Source organism: Aedes albopictus, chromosome 2, assembly GCF_035046485.1.
Source record: "Aedes albopictus strain Foshan chromosome 2, AalbF5, whole genome shotgun sequence".
NCBI classification, from domain to species: domain Eukaryota; kingdom Metazoa; phylum Arthropoda; class Insecta; order Diptera; family Culicidae; genus Aedes; species Aedes albopictus.
The window spans coordinates 75,840,971-75,858,851 of NC_085137.1; the positions used below are offsets into that span (position 1 = coordinate 75,840,971).

General features: G+C 40.6%; 1 protein-coding gene across 4 annotated transcripts in view; it reads left to right on the forward strand.

Annotated features, from left to right (window-relative positions):
• LOC109430162 (annulin) overlaps positions 1-17,881 on the forward strand; it is an 81,973-nt gene that overhangs the window by 61,998 nt on the left and 2,094 nt on the right. For all 4 annotated transcript variants that reach the window (XM_062849950.1, XM_062849952.1, XM_019706205.3 and 1 more), the window contains one exon: positions 17,343-17,858. In XM_062849950.1, coding sequence (XP_062705934.1) covers positions 17,343-17,858 — 516 coding nt within the window. The remainder of the gene's footprint in view (positions 1-17,342; positions 17,859-17,881) is intronic.

Below are 17,881 nucleotides of genomic sequence, written 5' to 3' on the forward strand. Positions count from 1 at the left end.
TCAATCCATAGTGTAGGTAGCAATCAAACATTATCAACTTCGAAACCCTTTTCTGCCTTCAACCTTGGAAAACGACTCGCGCAAAGTACACTCTCCGGTTGCAAACAGATGAGACGGATGGAGCACGATAGCCCGTTGGATGATTCGGGCTTACTTTATAGCCGTTCAGTATTATTTGATGTTGATATTGGTTAGCTGTTATTCATAATTTGTTATAAGGTTTCAAATTAAAAAAAAAAAAATGTTTTGTATTGGAAAATTAAAAAGCCTAATTAAAAAAAATCAAAAAATAATATCTCAGAAAAAAAAACATTTGATTTTTTGATATGTTACGCCAATTTTCCAAATTTTTCAGATTAAAATATAAAACCAACGTACCCCTTTGGTCCCGAGACCATGGAAACGTGAAAAAAACTAAAGGTGGGTGGGTAAAATGGACAAGGGGGGGGGGGAGTGGTTCGGTGTAGTGGTAAAATGAACAGGGTGGTGTTTTACAGCATTTAGCGAATTTTTGCATATTTTAACAATTGGGTTCTATGCAATAACGTAAATCATTGCTGATACAGTGGGGACCCGATTTTGTCAGCCCCCGATTTTGTCTACCCCCGATTTTGTCTACCCCCGATTTTGTCAGCTTTTTGACCCGATTTTGTCAGCCTTTTTTGAAGTAAAAAATTAATTTGTATTTCATTCAGAATTTCTATTTTATAATCATTATTAATGCAGTTGATGTCTTTAGGCGTCATAGAAAAAAGAACAAAACTCGTGTAACTTTTGAAAATGGCCAAACTTTTTTTTTGCAAACTAACACATTGAAGTAATTTTAGCACCCAACCCTCGCCAATGTTTTAAACCAATATTGTTTTAAATTGCTAAAAAATTCCAGCTCTCCCTCTTCTTGGCGTAACTTTCCAACTGAAACACATCCTACTCCTCAGCTTAGTATTTTATGAGAACTTTTACAATTTTTTAACTGAGACACCCCACAGTCAATGTTTATTTTGCATTTGTACATATATCGTGTGGTAGTAATGAAAATATTTTATACACAAGGTAGTTGAGGAAATGTCGATTATGAAATGAATTCTGAGCTAACCAGGAATCAAACTCGTCACCCTCAGCATGGTTTTGCTGATTGCACGTGCGCTTACAACATCGGCTATATGGGCTTAAAGACTACTCTTCTCTGGAACAGAACAAACAATAAACGCTGCCTGTTGTTGTGATTACAAGTCAATCCATTTACACTTCTTGCCGGCATCCCTGGGATTCCTCTAGGTTTACTTGTTGGATTGATCTAGATAGGCTAACATTTGAAAATGGCACAACTACCATTTCAAATTTTTTCTTCTCCCTTCCTTCTGAGCACATGGCCAATTTTTCATGTAATCTCTGACCAGTAACAGATAGAGCAGACTCCCTTCTATCTGATAAGGCAGCATACATTTATTACGTAATCGGCATTTTTCGACCCCCCCCCTCCCCCCTTCGTAACGCTTTTTTGTATGAAACCCCGAAATTTTTTGTATGGGCCGTAACGCTCGACGAAACTCCCCCCCTCCCCCTAGAGCGTTACGTAATTTGTGGATGGCGCCAACGAGATAAGTTTGCATAAATCAATTGAAATACGCCTAGACGGGGTGGAAGAAGTTGAGACATGCAATGGTTGTTCCGCCATTTTCTACATGTTGGTCTAGATTTATTATGAGATTTGTATTGTAGATTTCCTGCTTGGATTGCTTAAAAATTGCTGTGAGAATTGTATTCATTAGAAATCCTTAAGGAATTCGAGATGGGGTTCCCCCAAAAATTCTTGCTGCGATTCCTTCAAGAACTTTTGCGTGGTTTCTTGTAAGAATTTTTGCTGGTATTTCTCCAAGAATTCCTCCGAAAATTTTTTAAGGAATTTCTCCGGGAATTTTATAACGATTCATTAAAGTGTGTCTCTTTAAGATTTTCTCAGACATTCCTCCTGTGATTTCCCCAGAAGCTTTTCTTGAGACTTGTTCTGGAACTCCTGCTAGGATACCTCCAAAAATTGTCTACATGAACTCCTACAGCGATGTATCCAGGGGTTTCTCAAAGGATTTCTCCAATAATTCCTCATACAATTGCTACGTGGATTTATCCAGGGATTTTCCTAGCGATTCTTTCAAGACATCCTGCTGGCATTTCTCCATACATATCTGTTTGGATAGTCCTGGAACTTCTGCTGGAGTTTTTCCAATAAATTTTCTGGAAATTTCCATAAGAACCTTTTCAGATATTTCCCTAAGAATTGTTCATGCATTCTTCCTATGATACTCCCAGTTTGAAGAATTCCTGTTGAGATTCCTTCAGAAATTCTTGCTGGTATTCCTGTAGGACTTCATCCAGTAATTTCTACAGGAACTCCTTTAGTGATGTATTTAGAGAATTATGTAGATACTTCTGCAATAATTCCTATATGAATTACTGCGTGCTTCAGTTCATGAATAAATGTACGGAAGCACAAATTTCCCAAAGGGAAGAGAACGTGTCCCTGGAGCCAACCTACTGATGAATAAATCTAGCGATTTTCCTAGGGATTTTTTCAAGAATTCCTCTTAGGATTCTTTCAGGGAACCTTCTAAGAATTTCGTAAAATGTTCCTCTATTAATGCCTTCAGTAATTACTCATGCAAGAATTCCTCTAGAGATTTCACTATGATTCCTCTGTTAGACTTCCCAATTGGGCATCCTCTATGGATTTTCCGGGGGTCCCGCTTCAGATTTTTCCAGGGTTACCTCTTGATATTTCTTTACGAAAATCCCTTGGTATTGCTTCTGAAATTCATGCTAGACTTTAACCATTCATTTCTGCTATGGTTTCTCCTTAAACTGCTCCAGATATTTCCCCAGCACTTTTTTCCAGGAATTCTTCCATGGATTTCTCAAGGAGATTTCTTCAAATATTGTAATAGGGATTCTTTCGGCTCTACCCCATTTGGCATAATGGCCTTTTGGCATAATGGGCATTTGGCATAACAAATATTATGCACATTCTTACCAAGAAGGCTGTTCTTTGTGTTATGACAAACGGCATTATGCCAAATGTCCATTATGCCAAATGACCATTATGCCAAATGGCATTATGCGAAACGGCGTTATGCCAAATGGCATTATGCCAAATGGGGTAGAGCCATTCTTTCAATGATTTGTCAGAAAATGCTAAAGAAATGCCTCTAGAGATTTCTACGGAGATTGCAGTAAGGATTCTTTCAAAAATTACTTAAGGGATTTATCCGGAGATCCTGTAAAGGTTTTTGTAGAAACTACTTACGGGATCCCTTCGGGAATATCTTGAGGGTTACGTTCCGTATATTCTCGGGTAGTTTCTCTAAAAATTTCCCCGAACATTTCTTCAAAGATTTCTCTAGAGATTCTTTAGAGATAAGGCTCTGAAAATTGAAGTGGAAAGGCAGCGTAAACGTAGCCAATTCGGACAGTATGAGTGTCTATACTTGTCAATCAGATGTTGGTTCATTTTCATTCGTTGACAGCTAAAGTTAGATGTTATGATTTAAACTGCGCTAACCAGTGTCAACTGTTTTCTGTAGAGCACAATTGCTCAGCTTAGAGAAGGCTGTGTTCCAGTAGGGATGTAATGACAAGAAAAAAAGAAATAAAGATTTAATAGTTCTGCAGTAAAAAAGCACTGAATGTTAACTTTGCCAAATACCATTTTTTCTGTGCCCTTAACACCCTTTCGATTTTTTTACCACAAAATGTTCGTTCAAATATTACGTAACGTAAAATTTGGCAATTTTAGACCCTATCCGCTATCCCTTCAACGCGTAACTATTTTTGAAAGAGAAATTATAAAATTTTGTATGAAGCGTAACACAGCGCTGCCCCCCCCTCATTCACATTACGTAATATTTGAACGAACCCAAAGCAGACCCTCCGCACCTATCTCCGCCTCTGACGTGCTCAGAATATTTTTTTATGAATAAAAAAATGATTTTAAAAAATGTCCCGATTTTGTCAGGTACCCGATTTTGTCAGCCCAAAATGCTACCAGGGGCTGACAAAATCGGGTCCTTACTGTATTGGACTAAAAAATTAATTAAGAGTAGCTTAATGACGAAAATATCGGAAATCATGCAAACAATATGGTTTGATGTAAAATTGAGCTTCACGTAATTAAGATCAATTCGTCCATTTTTCGAAAATATCTATATGTGTGATACCATATTCCAATAATTTACTCCTAAAATAAAATATTTAGTGAAGAAAAAAGTAGGTACTGTTTTTATTAAAATTTAAGGAATATCTTTAAAACAAACAGAGCTTGGAGTAAAATGAACAGTTAGTTAAAACTTTATATAATTTGAATAAAAAATTGTTTAAACTGGTATACTGAAATCTTTATCGCATGCCATTACACAACTCGAGTAAAAAATTAAGAAAACATTTTTTTTTTGCGTTTATAATAGAGGTTTTAAATTTCAAATTCATTCGCCTCTTGCTAAGAAAACATATTTTTCTTCAATATTAATAGAAAATCCGCCTGTTTTAGTACATTTTTATTCAAATAATTATTCCAAATTCCAGTACATTGCAAACTTTACATAAGAAGTTTTTTAATCGTAGCATATACTATTTACTTGAAATTTACCGACATGCAGTTGATTATATCGAATTTACACGTTTAAATTAACTTTTAAATATGTGTCCATAAACCACGTGGTCATTTTTTGGGACTTTTCAACCCCCCCCCCCGTGTTCATTAGTCCATACAAATTTTTTTATTTGTCCATACAAAATGGTCATTGGCCGAACCCCCCCCCCCCCCCCCCCAATGACCACGTGGTTTATGGACAGCCCCTTAGGAAACCATCCAACAAAGACAGCGTTGCCCTGCTTGATACCTCTTTAGGGGAAGGGTCAGTTTTCTCGATGGGTAAGCTGACTGGCTGACTCTAATAAGGCCGTCGTACTTCTCGTTGCCGAGTGGATACGACGAACTCCAAAGAAAAATTACAAATAAATCCCTCCAATATCCGGCCGGGAACAAGCCACCAGTGCGGGGGTTATCCTCACAGGCCCAGTCCAAAAAGTCCACCCGTCCCAGTCCACGGAAGACTAGAGAACGATCCAAAATCGGATTCGGGCCGACTACCCAGTAAACTACACAAAATACTCAAAAACTCTACAAAACGAACGCGAAGCAACATATATCCTTAATAAACATCAACTAAAGTACATTAAACTACATAGAGCATTTCTCACCGTGTCTCGGCTCAAACTACAAAATTTCGGTCGGCAACAATTGTAACGTTCGACCTTCCGACCTTGCTCATGGGACAACATACATGGGATACCAAACTACAAGAGACTCTGTTTACAAAGATACATGGATTTATTCTGAACTTTCACTTTCATTTCCTAGGCCTAGGCTACTCGCATTCCCTCTTTTTTTTTTTTTTTTTTTTTTTTTATAGAAAGAGGAAATCTGCCTTTACAGATACCCGAGAGGTGGGTCCTCAGGTCACTGGCGTAGCCACGGGGGGGGTTTTAGGGTTAAAACCCCCCCCAGAGCCAAAAATTTTGGAACAAATTTTCAGTATAAAGCGCTTTGGACGAAAAAATTTTTCGGCTGCGCCGCTATTTTCAAACTACAAATACAATTGCTCATTACTGTTTATAAAATGTAAGTGGCAAATCAAAAAAGGTATCATTGACCGTTGAAAACCCCTCCCAGAGACAATTTCTGGCTACGCCACTGCCTCAGGTTATGTGGGGTCGACACTAAAACCTCTTTCTCTCTTCTTCCTTACCTTCGCGGTACGCCCGTTATCGCATTTCCCTCTATCTTCCCTCTAGTGTCTACATGTGTGCGTGCTCAACCCCGTTGTACATTCCTGCGCATGCGCGACTCTCTTCTCTTCTGCGCAACCAAACTCTCCGCTCTTCACTACCGAACTCCGACACGTACAGTTCTCACTCTCGGTACGCAACTTTCCGACTGGGCGACGGCGATCTCATCCACTCGCTCTCCGCCGGTTACAGAGCTAGAGCCACCGAAAATAACGTGGGCGGTCTAGCATAAATTTGTTGTGCCTCTAACGGGTCACATGGCCATGGACGACACTAACAAATATGCATGCAATAGTACTCACTCTTTCTACCTAGGGTTTCATTGGGTGCACCCTAAAATGAAACAACACAGGCTTGTGTACAATGTACACAGGCTTGTGTACAATGTACACAGATATGTGTACTACTAGATCAGCCTCCACCCCTGTGTCAAATGTACACAGTCACTTTTCTGGCTCTAGCGCTGGTATGGGAGCAAAGTTCATAACTAATTTTCTCTGAACGATGACATGCATTATCAGGAATCGATCAGTGCAAAAATAATTGTTAATTTTGTTTTCATGCCAGCGCTGGAGCCGGAAAAGTATCTGTGTACATTTGACACAGCGGTGAGGCTGATCTAGTAGTACACAAATCTGTGTAACTTCTGTAACCGTGCAGGGAGCTCACGCAACGGCCTTTGCCGGGGGCTCTCGCCTCGGGAGGCGATTGATGAAACGACGACGACGGTGACGATGGGTGTCTCCCACACCGGAAAGCGGGCTTGCGTCTGAGCGCGGTACAAACGCTCACTCGTCCTGCAGCTGGCGCGAAAAATGTTGAGGCGCCGTCGGCGCGTGGTACTGCTGCGCAACGGTTGCTTGCTGGACGGCGTGGTTGTTAGCTCGAAAAGATGTTCACCACGGATGACGCTGACTATCGACGGGCTTGCCTGCCAAGGAGCGATTTTAACGATCGCGTCCTTCTCCGGCCACGTGTACCCCGGGACTCTTTGAAGCCGTCGCGTGGGGTCAAAAACGGTCTTGAACTTGGTGTAGTGTGTCGGCTACCTGTCTTGCCGCGAACCTATTCAGAAACAAGCCACATGTTCTCCTGGTCGATAGGGAAATCACGCTTCCGTACCTTCACTTAACAAATTACCCTTTTCTGCACAAATCAACGCACACACAATTCCACTGCTAACGAAAACTTCAGCACTTTTGCTAACTGGCTAAACTAGAGGGACATTAAGAACATACATTAGCTAACAATCTACCAAGGAACTATGTCACTATTCATCTTCACAATCACACTACGGCACGGTACAAAAATTGACCGTTCTTGCCTCTTCCACGGAACGGAACAAAGTGAACGATTCGAAGCTGGGAGAATCCTCAGATACCGCGAAATTTCTGGGCTTTGTCCCACGACTTCGCGAACCTAACCGAAGGTCAAGTTTTCGAATCCGAATATTAAAGAAATTTATTCGCAATGTTTCCCGAAGTCGTGCATCTCTTTCCAACGGCCTATTCAAATCCTCCAGTCAACTTCCCCTCCAAGGTTCGTGACGGGCGTGGAATGCCGAAACAAGAAAGGTCAACGCATCTTCAATTAATTTGCATGCGGGTCGTTGGCCGTGACCCAAGCGACGAACGGGCGGCATCATGGCGCGAAAAAGGCATGCCAAGCCACGCACTGTCTTGGTAGCTGATTCGAAGGGAACTCAAGGTACTCATTTTTAGGCGTCGGTAGCTCAGTCGAATATTCTTTAGGGAGTGCTTTTTGCGGTGATTAGATTATGAATTAAATATGAAAAACAAATAAACATTGATATTGAATAAATTAACGGAAAACAAATAACAAAATAACGAGTATTATAAATAATCTTAAATTTATCATGGAGCATATTAAATTATAAAGCGTACTTGCTACAAATGTTTAGAACATAATACCAGCTACGATATTACATGGTAAAAAAGAAAGATTTTAACATATTTATTTCCATAGAAAACGACGCCAAACGCTTAGGGTGTTCATTTTACCCCCATTTTCTCTTATTGTGTTTTTTTTAACCTCAATACAATTTGGCCCTTTCAACGTTTTTTCCTTAAAACTACAATTCGATAGCTTTCAAACAAAAAAAAAGAAGCGTACATATAATCGGTCAACTGCACAAACTGAGCTCGGCTAATTTTCATTCTTTTGCCGAGATTTGCACAGCCGAGCGCTCGGCAACCACAATTTAACTGAGATTTCAGCAACAAATCAAGTTTATTCATAGTAGCACCCATGGGTACCGCTAGAATCAAACATTAAACGTCAAGCGTTTAGCCGAGATTTCAGCCAATGAACTTTAGCCGAGATTTGCACAGCCGATCTCGGCATTCTGTTTTAAGTGTGTGGTTCAAAAGCTATAATATTTTGAAAATTTTCAGTTTTTAAAAATCTTGATTTTTAGGAGCACCCTATCGTAAAATTGGTCACCCTAATGGCGTAATAAAAAATACGGTTTTATTTATTTTCGATGAACTACAAACCCACCAAGTTTAATAATCAGAGTTGCACTATATCGTTTTCTATGGAATGGCTGATATATGAATTGAAATTTCAACTACCAGTGTGAAGCGTTCGATAATTATCGAGAATAGGTCAACATTAGGATAGGATGAGCTAACTTTTTCTTCTTCTTTTTGGCTTTACGTTCTCACTCGAATTTGGCCTGCCTCTCTTCAAATTATCCATAACCATCACTAGGCTAACTGGAGACCCAAGCCACCATATTGAATGTCAATACCCATGTAACCACCTCCACAATCTGAGAAATGTGTATGTCAAATTTGGTTGAAATTGGTTGAAGCCTTCCAGAGGCATTTTAGGGAAATAAATGTGTTTCGCATAGGAACCCGATCAGAAGCACTTAACAGGATTATGAATAACAAAATTATGACAACTGTTTTTAGAAATAAATTTTGTTGTTAGGATTTTTCTATGTGAATATCCATAGCAAAGTTATACCAGCATTTGTTATTATTTTGGTAATTATATAATAACAAAAACAGTTCTATTTATTAAGAACAAACGTCTTGAAATCCCGCTCCAACAGTGCATCAGAACTTCAAACGCATAAATCTCAAGAAGCATGGTTCAAATAACAGTGTATTTTTTATTTTGTTCTTGCTCACTTGTAAAATGCTCAACATCATGAGTAGGTGCCAAAGTCGGCCATTTTGGAATTATAAGGGGCTGTCCACTACGTGGTCATTTTTCTGGGGATTTCGAAAAACACCCCCCCCCCGCATGTGGTTCTTTGTTCATACAAAAAAAAAATGCATGGACCATGGTCTTTGCCCTAACCCCCTATAATGACCATGTGGTTTATGGACGGCCCCTAACAAGTCTGTCCTTAAAACAGATGTGTAACAACATTTGTTACGTTTTGCATATTAAGATAATAGCATATAACAAACTTTCGTTACACATTTATTGTAATATTTGTTATGTTCGTTAGTAACAACATTATTGAAAAATTTATTAGAGTTTTTGTATCGTCGCGAAAAAGTTTGATAATATTTTTTGTTATTTTGGCTACTCGAGCCAAGATATTTATAACAAAACAAATATGTTCTGAAAAATATAACAGAACTTGTTATAATTTAACTACAATTTAACAAGCTTAATCTAACAAATTTTAATATAATCTTGACATGACTATATCAAAATAGGTTATGTTTCCATCTAACTGGTGTTGTTAGATTTTTTTTGCAATTTCTCATCGTAATAGGCTGGTTTACCTCACGCAAATCTGACAGGAAAAGGCCTACTTTCCCACACCAAATTAACAGTGCTGTAATGGTTCATTACAGCACTGATTTGCGTTACGTAATGAACCATTACAGCACTATTTCCAGTTTTGGTCAACTTTTTGATGCTTTCTGGACGCAGTTGTGAAAAATTGTGACAACTGCATAGTTTAACCTATTATGATCAGATTTTCCTAAGCATTGGCTATGAACATCAGTGTGCAGTTTGAAGAAAAAGTTTTGTTGGAAACTATCCTTAAGGGTAATTTATGAAATTGCAAAAAAAGTTGTACGCAACTCGGTGCAGAACTCGATTTTTCCAGCACTCGTCGTAATTATCCAACTCGGCAAGCCTCGTTGAATAAATGTACGACTCGTGCTGTAAAAATCGTCATTCTGCACCTTGTTGCGTAAACTACTATTGTTATTTTAACTACTAACGGTACATGTTTTATAATAACCGTTGTTTCAAAAATTATTTTTCCCATCCAGTCGGAAACTTAAGCTCATCGATAGTCACAATATGTCATTTTTGTAGCATCGTTTACGCCACCTAGTGAACCAGTCACAAATAAAAGCTTGTCCACGTTACATTTCGGACACCAAAAACAACAGAATTTTGAAAACGATGTTACATACTCCAAATTAAACACCACTCAAACATGATGTTAAGGTTGTAGAAAAGTAGAAAAATATACATTACATATAAAGTAAATTACCGGCATCGGAAGAGGCTTCTTGGTGATCTATTCATGAGAATAAGCTAGTAAATATAGAAAATAGCACGAAATCTCCAATTTCAGGGTCATATTTTCTATATTTACTAGCTTATTCTCAAGAATATACAATTTCGACCATGTTTTTCGTTCCTCATTTTTTCTCATAGCATATACGTCTGGTCCCAATCGAAGGGAATTCCACAATCATCAGTATTGTTGTATATTTTTCACTCATTTTTGAATAAAGTTACTTGATTCCAAAGATTTGTGACAACTCACAGCGATACATTTCGTTTTAGGAAAGCTGATGCTTCTTCAGAATGGCAATTTTTGGTCCTAGAGTTTAATATTTTTGCCATTCCATTTCATGTTTACGAGGCATGCGTAAAACCACTTTATTTATCTTTGATAATGTGCGAAATTTTTTTGTGAATTCTACTTCTGGTTGCAAAAACATACATCTTCTGTCTCGTAAATAATTCTTCAGGACCAGTATATCAAAATAAACCCACTTCAAGAATGGTTTGTGAAGCAATACAGCTTATGTTTGATGATAGAGAACGGCACTTTCTTTTATTTTTATCGCATTTTTACAAAATCCATTTTCATAACATTTTTTGAAAACGACATAACTTTGCCGAAAATGAACAGATTTGCACGAACTAAAATTTGTCTTCTAGGTTAAGGTCTTAATTGAACTGGAAGCTCCAACATTTGCCTCTGGATTGTTAATAACACCAACGTTTAGGTGTCCGAAATTCAATGTAGACAGGCTTTATCTACTAGGAACAAGGTATGAATGTGATGAACAACTTCTCACAAGACAGTGTTCTAACATTTTTGCCTAATTCTGGATATATTCGCGTCAAAAGAACTGTCCTATAAATAGGACGCTGCACAGTGGTTCCGCCATAGGTCATTAATCCAAAAATTTGACCTCAATGAAACTGTGCATTGATATTGCGGTAACATAAAGTTTAATGCTTTAATAACTAGGGTCAATAATTACTTTTATCAAATAAATGTAAACATTTTATCTGATTTTTTCTAATTTCAGTCCTATGCATTCACCACTCTATTAAAAAGTCTCATCAATTTGACATGCATTTGGATGATTGTGTTCGATGCATGCATAGTTGAAATCGATGTTTATCACAAATTTAGAGGCCATTCTTTATCATTTTATCTGACTAAGTGTAACTGAATTAGATGCTTTTTCCACAAAGTTAAAAATATGATGTTTTTTAATAAACCGGAAAAAATGTTTCCCCTTCCGACCACTTCAAACTTTCTTCTATAAAACTTCCTTATAATCTTACACAATGTCTTTCTGGAGAATTTAACTGCGACCGTTTGCGACCATATTGGTGGTAGTCACTTAAGTATCGTACTTTCAATATACTCAAAAACTAATAAATACCTCCCACATTGCTTTGCAGGAAACACTTTTTCCCAACTTTTACCCTTTTTATCCATCACATTATATGTGTTTCGCTATTCTTGAGCAGTTTTGACTACCGTGGGCTGCCTGATCTAATATTAGTATATCCAAATCGAAACTCCGTAAAGCCAAAAACTCGATTGTGCCCATTTTCAATAAACAATACAAAAACGCATTTGGAATGCAAATATGCATCAAATTTAGCGGTTTCATCATAAAACTCGAGAAAATCATATTTATGACCGCCCTTATATGGGACTGGAACCTGTGTGCGCTGGGCGGATATTCGTTAAACACAGTTGCTAACAGCGGTGTAAGATAATCAAGGGAAAACCAAAATTCAGTGGGCTTGTTCATGAAGTGGTTGCTTGAAACAGTGACAGGAAGATCATGAAGGAATTTATGATGCTATTTCTCAAGAAATCCCTTATAAAAATTGTCATAATTCTTGAAACACTGTTTTTCCCGATAAATTCCATTTGAACTTATAGATGTAGCATCACAGCTGCCAACCAGCAATGTCGCATCTCTCTCGCTACATCTTCGTTGCGACACTTTACGGTGTGCTCGCAATTCATGTCTAATTAAACAGCCCGATCGCAAAAATGTATTCAAACGAATTGTTTGTACCACATATAATTGACTCTATTGAACTATTGAAGTCAAGAAAGTATTGTTTGATGACCTATATAAGTTAGATGCCCAAATGCAATAGATTAGTTTTATCTAGAATTAGAACACGCTGTTTATCTTCCGAGTGTCCGAAAAGTCGTTCCATACTTGGTGACCCCGACGTGATCTCGCGTGTGTGAAATGGAAGACGATAAGACGTTACCTGTTACCGGAGCGAGTGGCATGCAGCAGCTTGAATCCGCCAACGTGGATACGATCAACATGCCTCGTCTCAATCCGCCAGTGATGACAGCTTCGAACATCGAGTCTTACTTCTTGTCCCTGGAGTTCTGGTTTGCTGCTTCTGGACTGGGAAACCAACACGATAGCAAGAAGTACAATATTGTCATGGCACAGGTACCACCGGAGAAGCTGACGGAATTACGATCCATCATAGAAGCCACACCAGCTTCCGATAAATATCCGTATGTGAAGAAAAAGCTTATCGAACATTTCGCCGATAGTCAGCAAAAACGTCTTCAACGAGTGCTTTCTGACATGCCACTTGGTGACATGAAACCCAGCCAGCTTTACAACGAAATGACACGTGTGGCTGGTAGCTCGTTAAGTGAACCTGTGCTTCTCGACCTGTGGGCCTCTAGACTTCCACCGCATGCTCAAGCAGCTGTAATTGCCTCCAAAGGCGATGCATTGGAAAAGGCGACCATCGCTGACGCAATCGTCGACGCGATGGGCTTTCGTAACATCCACGCCATCGGTACTTCTGGTTCTACAGCGCCATCAACCGAATCGGAGATACCATCTACGAGTGCAATTGAAGATCTTCACCGAGAGATTGCGCAATTGTCCAGGAAGTTCGAACAAATGTTCCGGTCTCAAAGAGGCACACGGGATCGTTCACGTTCCCGTAGCAGAAACAGGATGGATTCACGGTATGGGTCAGAATCGTCAGACGATTTGTGTTGGTACCATCGTACTTTCGGAGGAGATGCACGCCGCTGCCGAAAGCCGTGCTCCTTCGATCATCCATCAAAACCCAATCAACAATGACGCCATACGGCTGATACTGCGTTGGAACCTGGCGAACTTCCCGACGCAGCAACGATTTTCCGCCTGAAAATTGCAGACACTATTACAAACAGAAGTTTCCTCATCGACACTGGGGCCGACGTGTCTGTAATTCCAAAAGATTCGAGTTTAACTCGAGTCAAACCCACCACGATAAAACTGTTTGCCGCAAACGGAACACCCATCAAAGTCTATGGAGAAGCACTGCTAAAAGTTAGCCTTGGCCTTCGCCGCGAATTTTTGTGGAATTTCCTGATAGCAGATGTGTCAACGGGAATCATCGGAGCAGATTTTGTTTGCCATTACGACTTGCTGATTGACCTCAAGCGTCATCGTCTTATCGACAATTCAACAAAGCTCGAAACAATGGCAGTGTTGGCGCAAACGAGTGATCACGCCATCAAGACTTTTAGCAAGACATCCCCATTTGCTGAAGTGCTTGAAGAATTCCCGTCAATCACACAGCTGGCTCCACCTGGCACAGTAAGTAAATCTTCTATTGTTCATCGCATAGAAACGACTGGCAAACCGTCCTTTGCCCGGCCCAGACGGCTTGCTCCGGACAAACTCATAGCTGCACGTACGGAGTTCGAAAACCTGATGAAGTTGGGAATCTGCCGGCCATCGTCAAGTAGTTGGGCCAGTCCACTCCACATGGTGAAGAAAGCGGATGGAACGTGGCGACCCTGTGGAGATTACCGTGCACTCATCGCTCAAACAATTCCTGATCGCTATCCTCTACCTTACCTGCAGGATTTCACCACCATTCTGCATTTTTTCGAAAATTGATCTGCAAAAGGCATTCCATCGAGTGCCCATCCATCCTGACGACGTTCCGAAGACTGCGATCACTACCCCGTTTGGACTTTTTGAGTTCACCTACATGACGTTCGGCTTACGGAATGCTGCTCAAACCTTCCAGCGGCTTATCCACGAGGTGGTACGTGAATTGGATTTCGTATACCCATACATCGATGACATCTTTATTGCTTCGTCGTCACCAGAAGAGCATCGAGACCACCTCCGACAATTGTTTAAACGGCTGGAAGAGCACAACCTAGCGATCAACGTAGCCAAATGTGAGTTTGGAAAAAGTGAGCTAACCTTCGTTGGACACTCAGTTTCTCCCGATGGAATAAGCCCGTTGCCAGAACGTGTCGAAGCAGTGCGCAATTATCAACGGCCGACAACAGTGAAGGAACTCAAAAGTTTTCTCGCTGTGATCAAATTTTACCGAAGGTTCATCCCGAATGCCGTAGTCGCACAAATACCACTACTCGACATGTCTTCTGGAAATAAGCGGAACGATCGATCTCTACTAGAATGGACAGATTCGACGGTGTCTGCATTCGAACAGTACAAACAACAGCTGGCAAATGCTGCTCTACTTGCTCATCCAGCAAGGGATGCAGAACTGTCTTTGTGGGTAGATGCATCCAATACAGCAGCCGGAGCTGTGCTACATCAAGTTGTCAACGGTCATGTACAACCACTAGGATTCTTCTCCAAAAGGTTCGACAAGGCACAACTGAGGTACAGCACGTATGACCGAGAGCTTACAGCGATATATCTAGCAGTACGACACTTCAAATACATGCTAGAGGGGCGAAACTTCCACATATACACTGATCACAAGCCGATTGTATTTGCGTTTCAACAAAACCTCGATAAAGCATCAGATCGTCAAGCACGGCAATTGGATTACATCGGCCAACTCACTACCGACATTCGTCATGTAGCTGGTAAAGAGAATTTCGCAGCAGATTTGCTCTCTCGCATTTGTGCTGTCCATGTTGTCCCGACGGTTAACTTCGATGACCTCGCTACCGATCAAGAGACCGACGACGAGTTGACAATGATACTAGAAGGTAAATTGAAAACATCGTTGAATCTCAAACAGTTGACTATGCCGGGCACCGTGAAACAACTATTTTGTGACTGCTCCACGAATCGCATCAGACCTTGCATCACGAAAAGGTTCCGAAATCAATTCCTTGAAGCAACCCACAATCTTTCGCATCCAGGTACACGCGCGACGGCCAAGCTGATGACCCAGCGATTCGTTTGGCCGAATATTCGAAAGGGTAGCATTAATTTCGCAAAGCATTGCGAAAAATGTCAGCGTTCTAAGGTGACTCGCCACACACATTCACCTTTTGGTCGATATCCTACGCCTGATGAGAGGTTCTGTCACATCAATATAGACATCGTTGGGCCTTTTCCACCGTGCAATGGCAACCGATATTGCCTCACCGTCATCGATAGGTTCTCCCGCTGGCCAGAAGCGATACCTGTTCCTGACATGACCGCATCAACGATCGCTACTGCTTTGGTAACTGGATGGAACTCGCGTTTTGGTGTACCGAAGCAAATCACATCCGATCAAGGACGCCAATTCGAGTCGACGCTTTTCTCTCGGAATACTACAACATCTGAATTTGCGAACAATCTCCGGAACTCAATGAGAAAGTTAACGGCTTGGCATGATACAGGTAGAATATTCGTACATCCCGATCTGAGCTCATGCAAGAATGTGTTCATCCGTAACGACTCGATAAGGCCGTCACTATCACCACCTTATGATGGACCGTATCCAGTGCTTCAGCGAACCGGGAAGCACTTCAAGATTAACGTTAATGGGAGACCCGTGAGTATTTCGATCGATAGATTGAAACCGGCGTACACTATCGAGGAACAGCAGAGGTACATCCAACTTGTGATGGTTCGGTGTCAAATACTTCGAGGAATCGCACGACTACAACAACTCGTTCTGGGAGACAAGTGAGGATACCTCGGCGTTTCCATTGATCGTCGGCTTCTCTAGAAGGAGGGTACTGTAGCATCACAGCTGCCAACCAGCAATGTCGCATCTCTCTCGCTACATCTTCGTTGCGACACTTTACGGTGTGCTCGCAATTCATGTCTCATTAAACAGCCCGATCGCAAAAATGTATTCAAACGAATTATTTGTACCACATATAATTGACTCTATTGAACTATTGAAGTCAAGAAAGTATTGTTTGATGACCTATATAAGTTAGATGCCCAAATGCAATAGATTAGTTTTATCTAGAATTAGAACACGCTGTTTATCTTCCGAGTGTCCGAAAAGTCGTTCCATAGTTCCATATAGATAATTATTGTTTATAGAAACAAACTAACCATTGAAAATAGTAAAACTCTGGATTGATCATCGGAACACCATTGCTGAGCTCAAATGCACGTTGGCTTCTTAATGGATCACACTTTTAAATCGTTTTTTATGGTCATCAAATACAATCATTAATGAAAAGAAAATGATAAAGAAGAATTAACCCTCGAGCAATCGCGTTGCTGTACTTTGTACAACACGTTGAAAAAATATCGCTTTTTGTACTCAGCATTAGCATGGCGCTGGTGGGAGTGGCCAAGGTTAAAATGATTGTTGCTCTAAAGTGAAAATTCTACTTTGATAAACACTGCAATGCTCCATAAGAATGAAATCCAAAATTTGCTTGAAATTTACCTATAATAGACTATTAAAAAGTTTTCAAAAGTAAGCAGATGGTATTGCAATTACTGGGTGCTGAGATACATACCCCAAGCTCTGAGTTATTGTGCAGAGTAATTAACGAAAACGTGTTCCTTGTCAGTTGGCACGCTTTTGTGAGTTTTATGAGCAATTTGCATTGAATGCGCCCAAAACTGTCTACCGTTTGACTGCGTTTATTTGTTCAGTGAGTGTTGAGGAGGGCGTACGGTACCCGTTTGATTCTACAGAATGCGCTTGTTTCCTCTGTTCTAGGAACGGAGTGAGCGTCACCACATGTCGTATTAGGTACTTAGTCAATGCTAATTCGGTGTTTCATGAATTATTTACAGACGCCCCCTCAGCCGATGTGTTGACAATCAAGAAGGTCGATATGTGCATCGAGGAGAATGGAAAGCTTCATCACACGAAACGGTACGAGCTAATGACCCGAGATGGCCAGGTTGGTCCTCCTCCGCGGTTGGTAGTCCGGAGAGGACAAGCTTTCCGGCTGCGGTTGATCTGTGATCGACCGTTTGATCGCAGTCGCGATGCGATGAGTTTGATATTTACGGTGGACGGGGAGGAACGGCCAACCCATGGGCATGGATCGTTGGTGGGGGTTGCGCTTCAACAGTATCGCCACATGATCGAGGATCCTCTGGAATGGGGAGCTGCAATTGATTTTATTAGTGGAGATGCGTTGGAAATTTTGGTGAAACCAGCGGCAACGGCTGCCGTAACCAAGTGGAGATTGGACTTTGATACGAAGCTGCTGAGCGAAGGATTTGGAAAGAGCTATTCACTGCCACAATCGTTCTATTTGCTGTTCAACCCCTGGTGCAAGGATGATCAGGTGTATTTGGAAGGTGCGATTAAATATTTTTCAAAA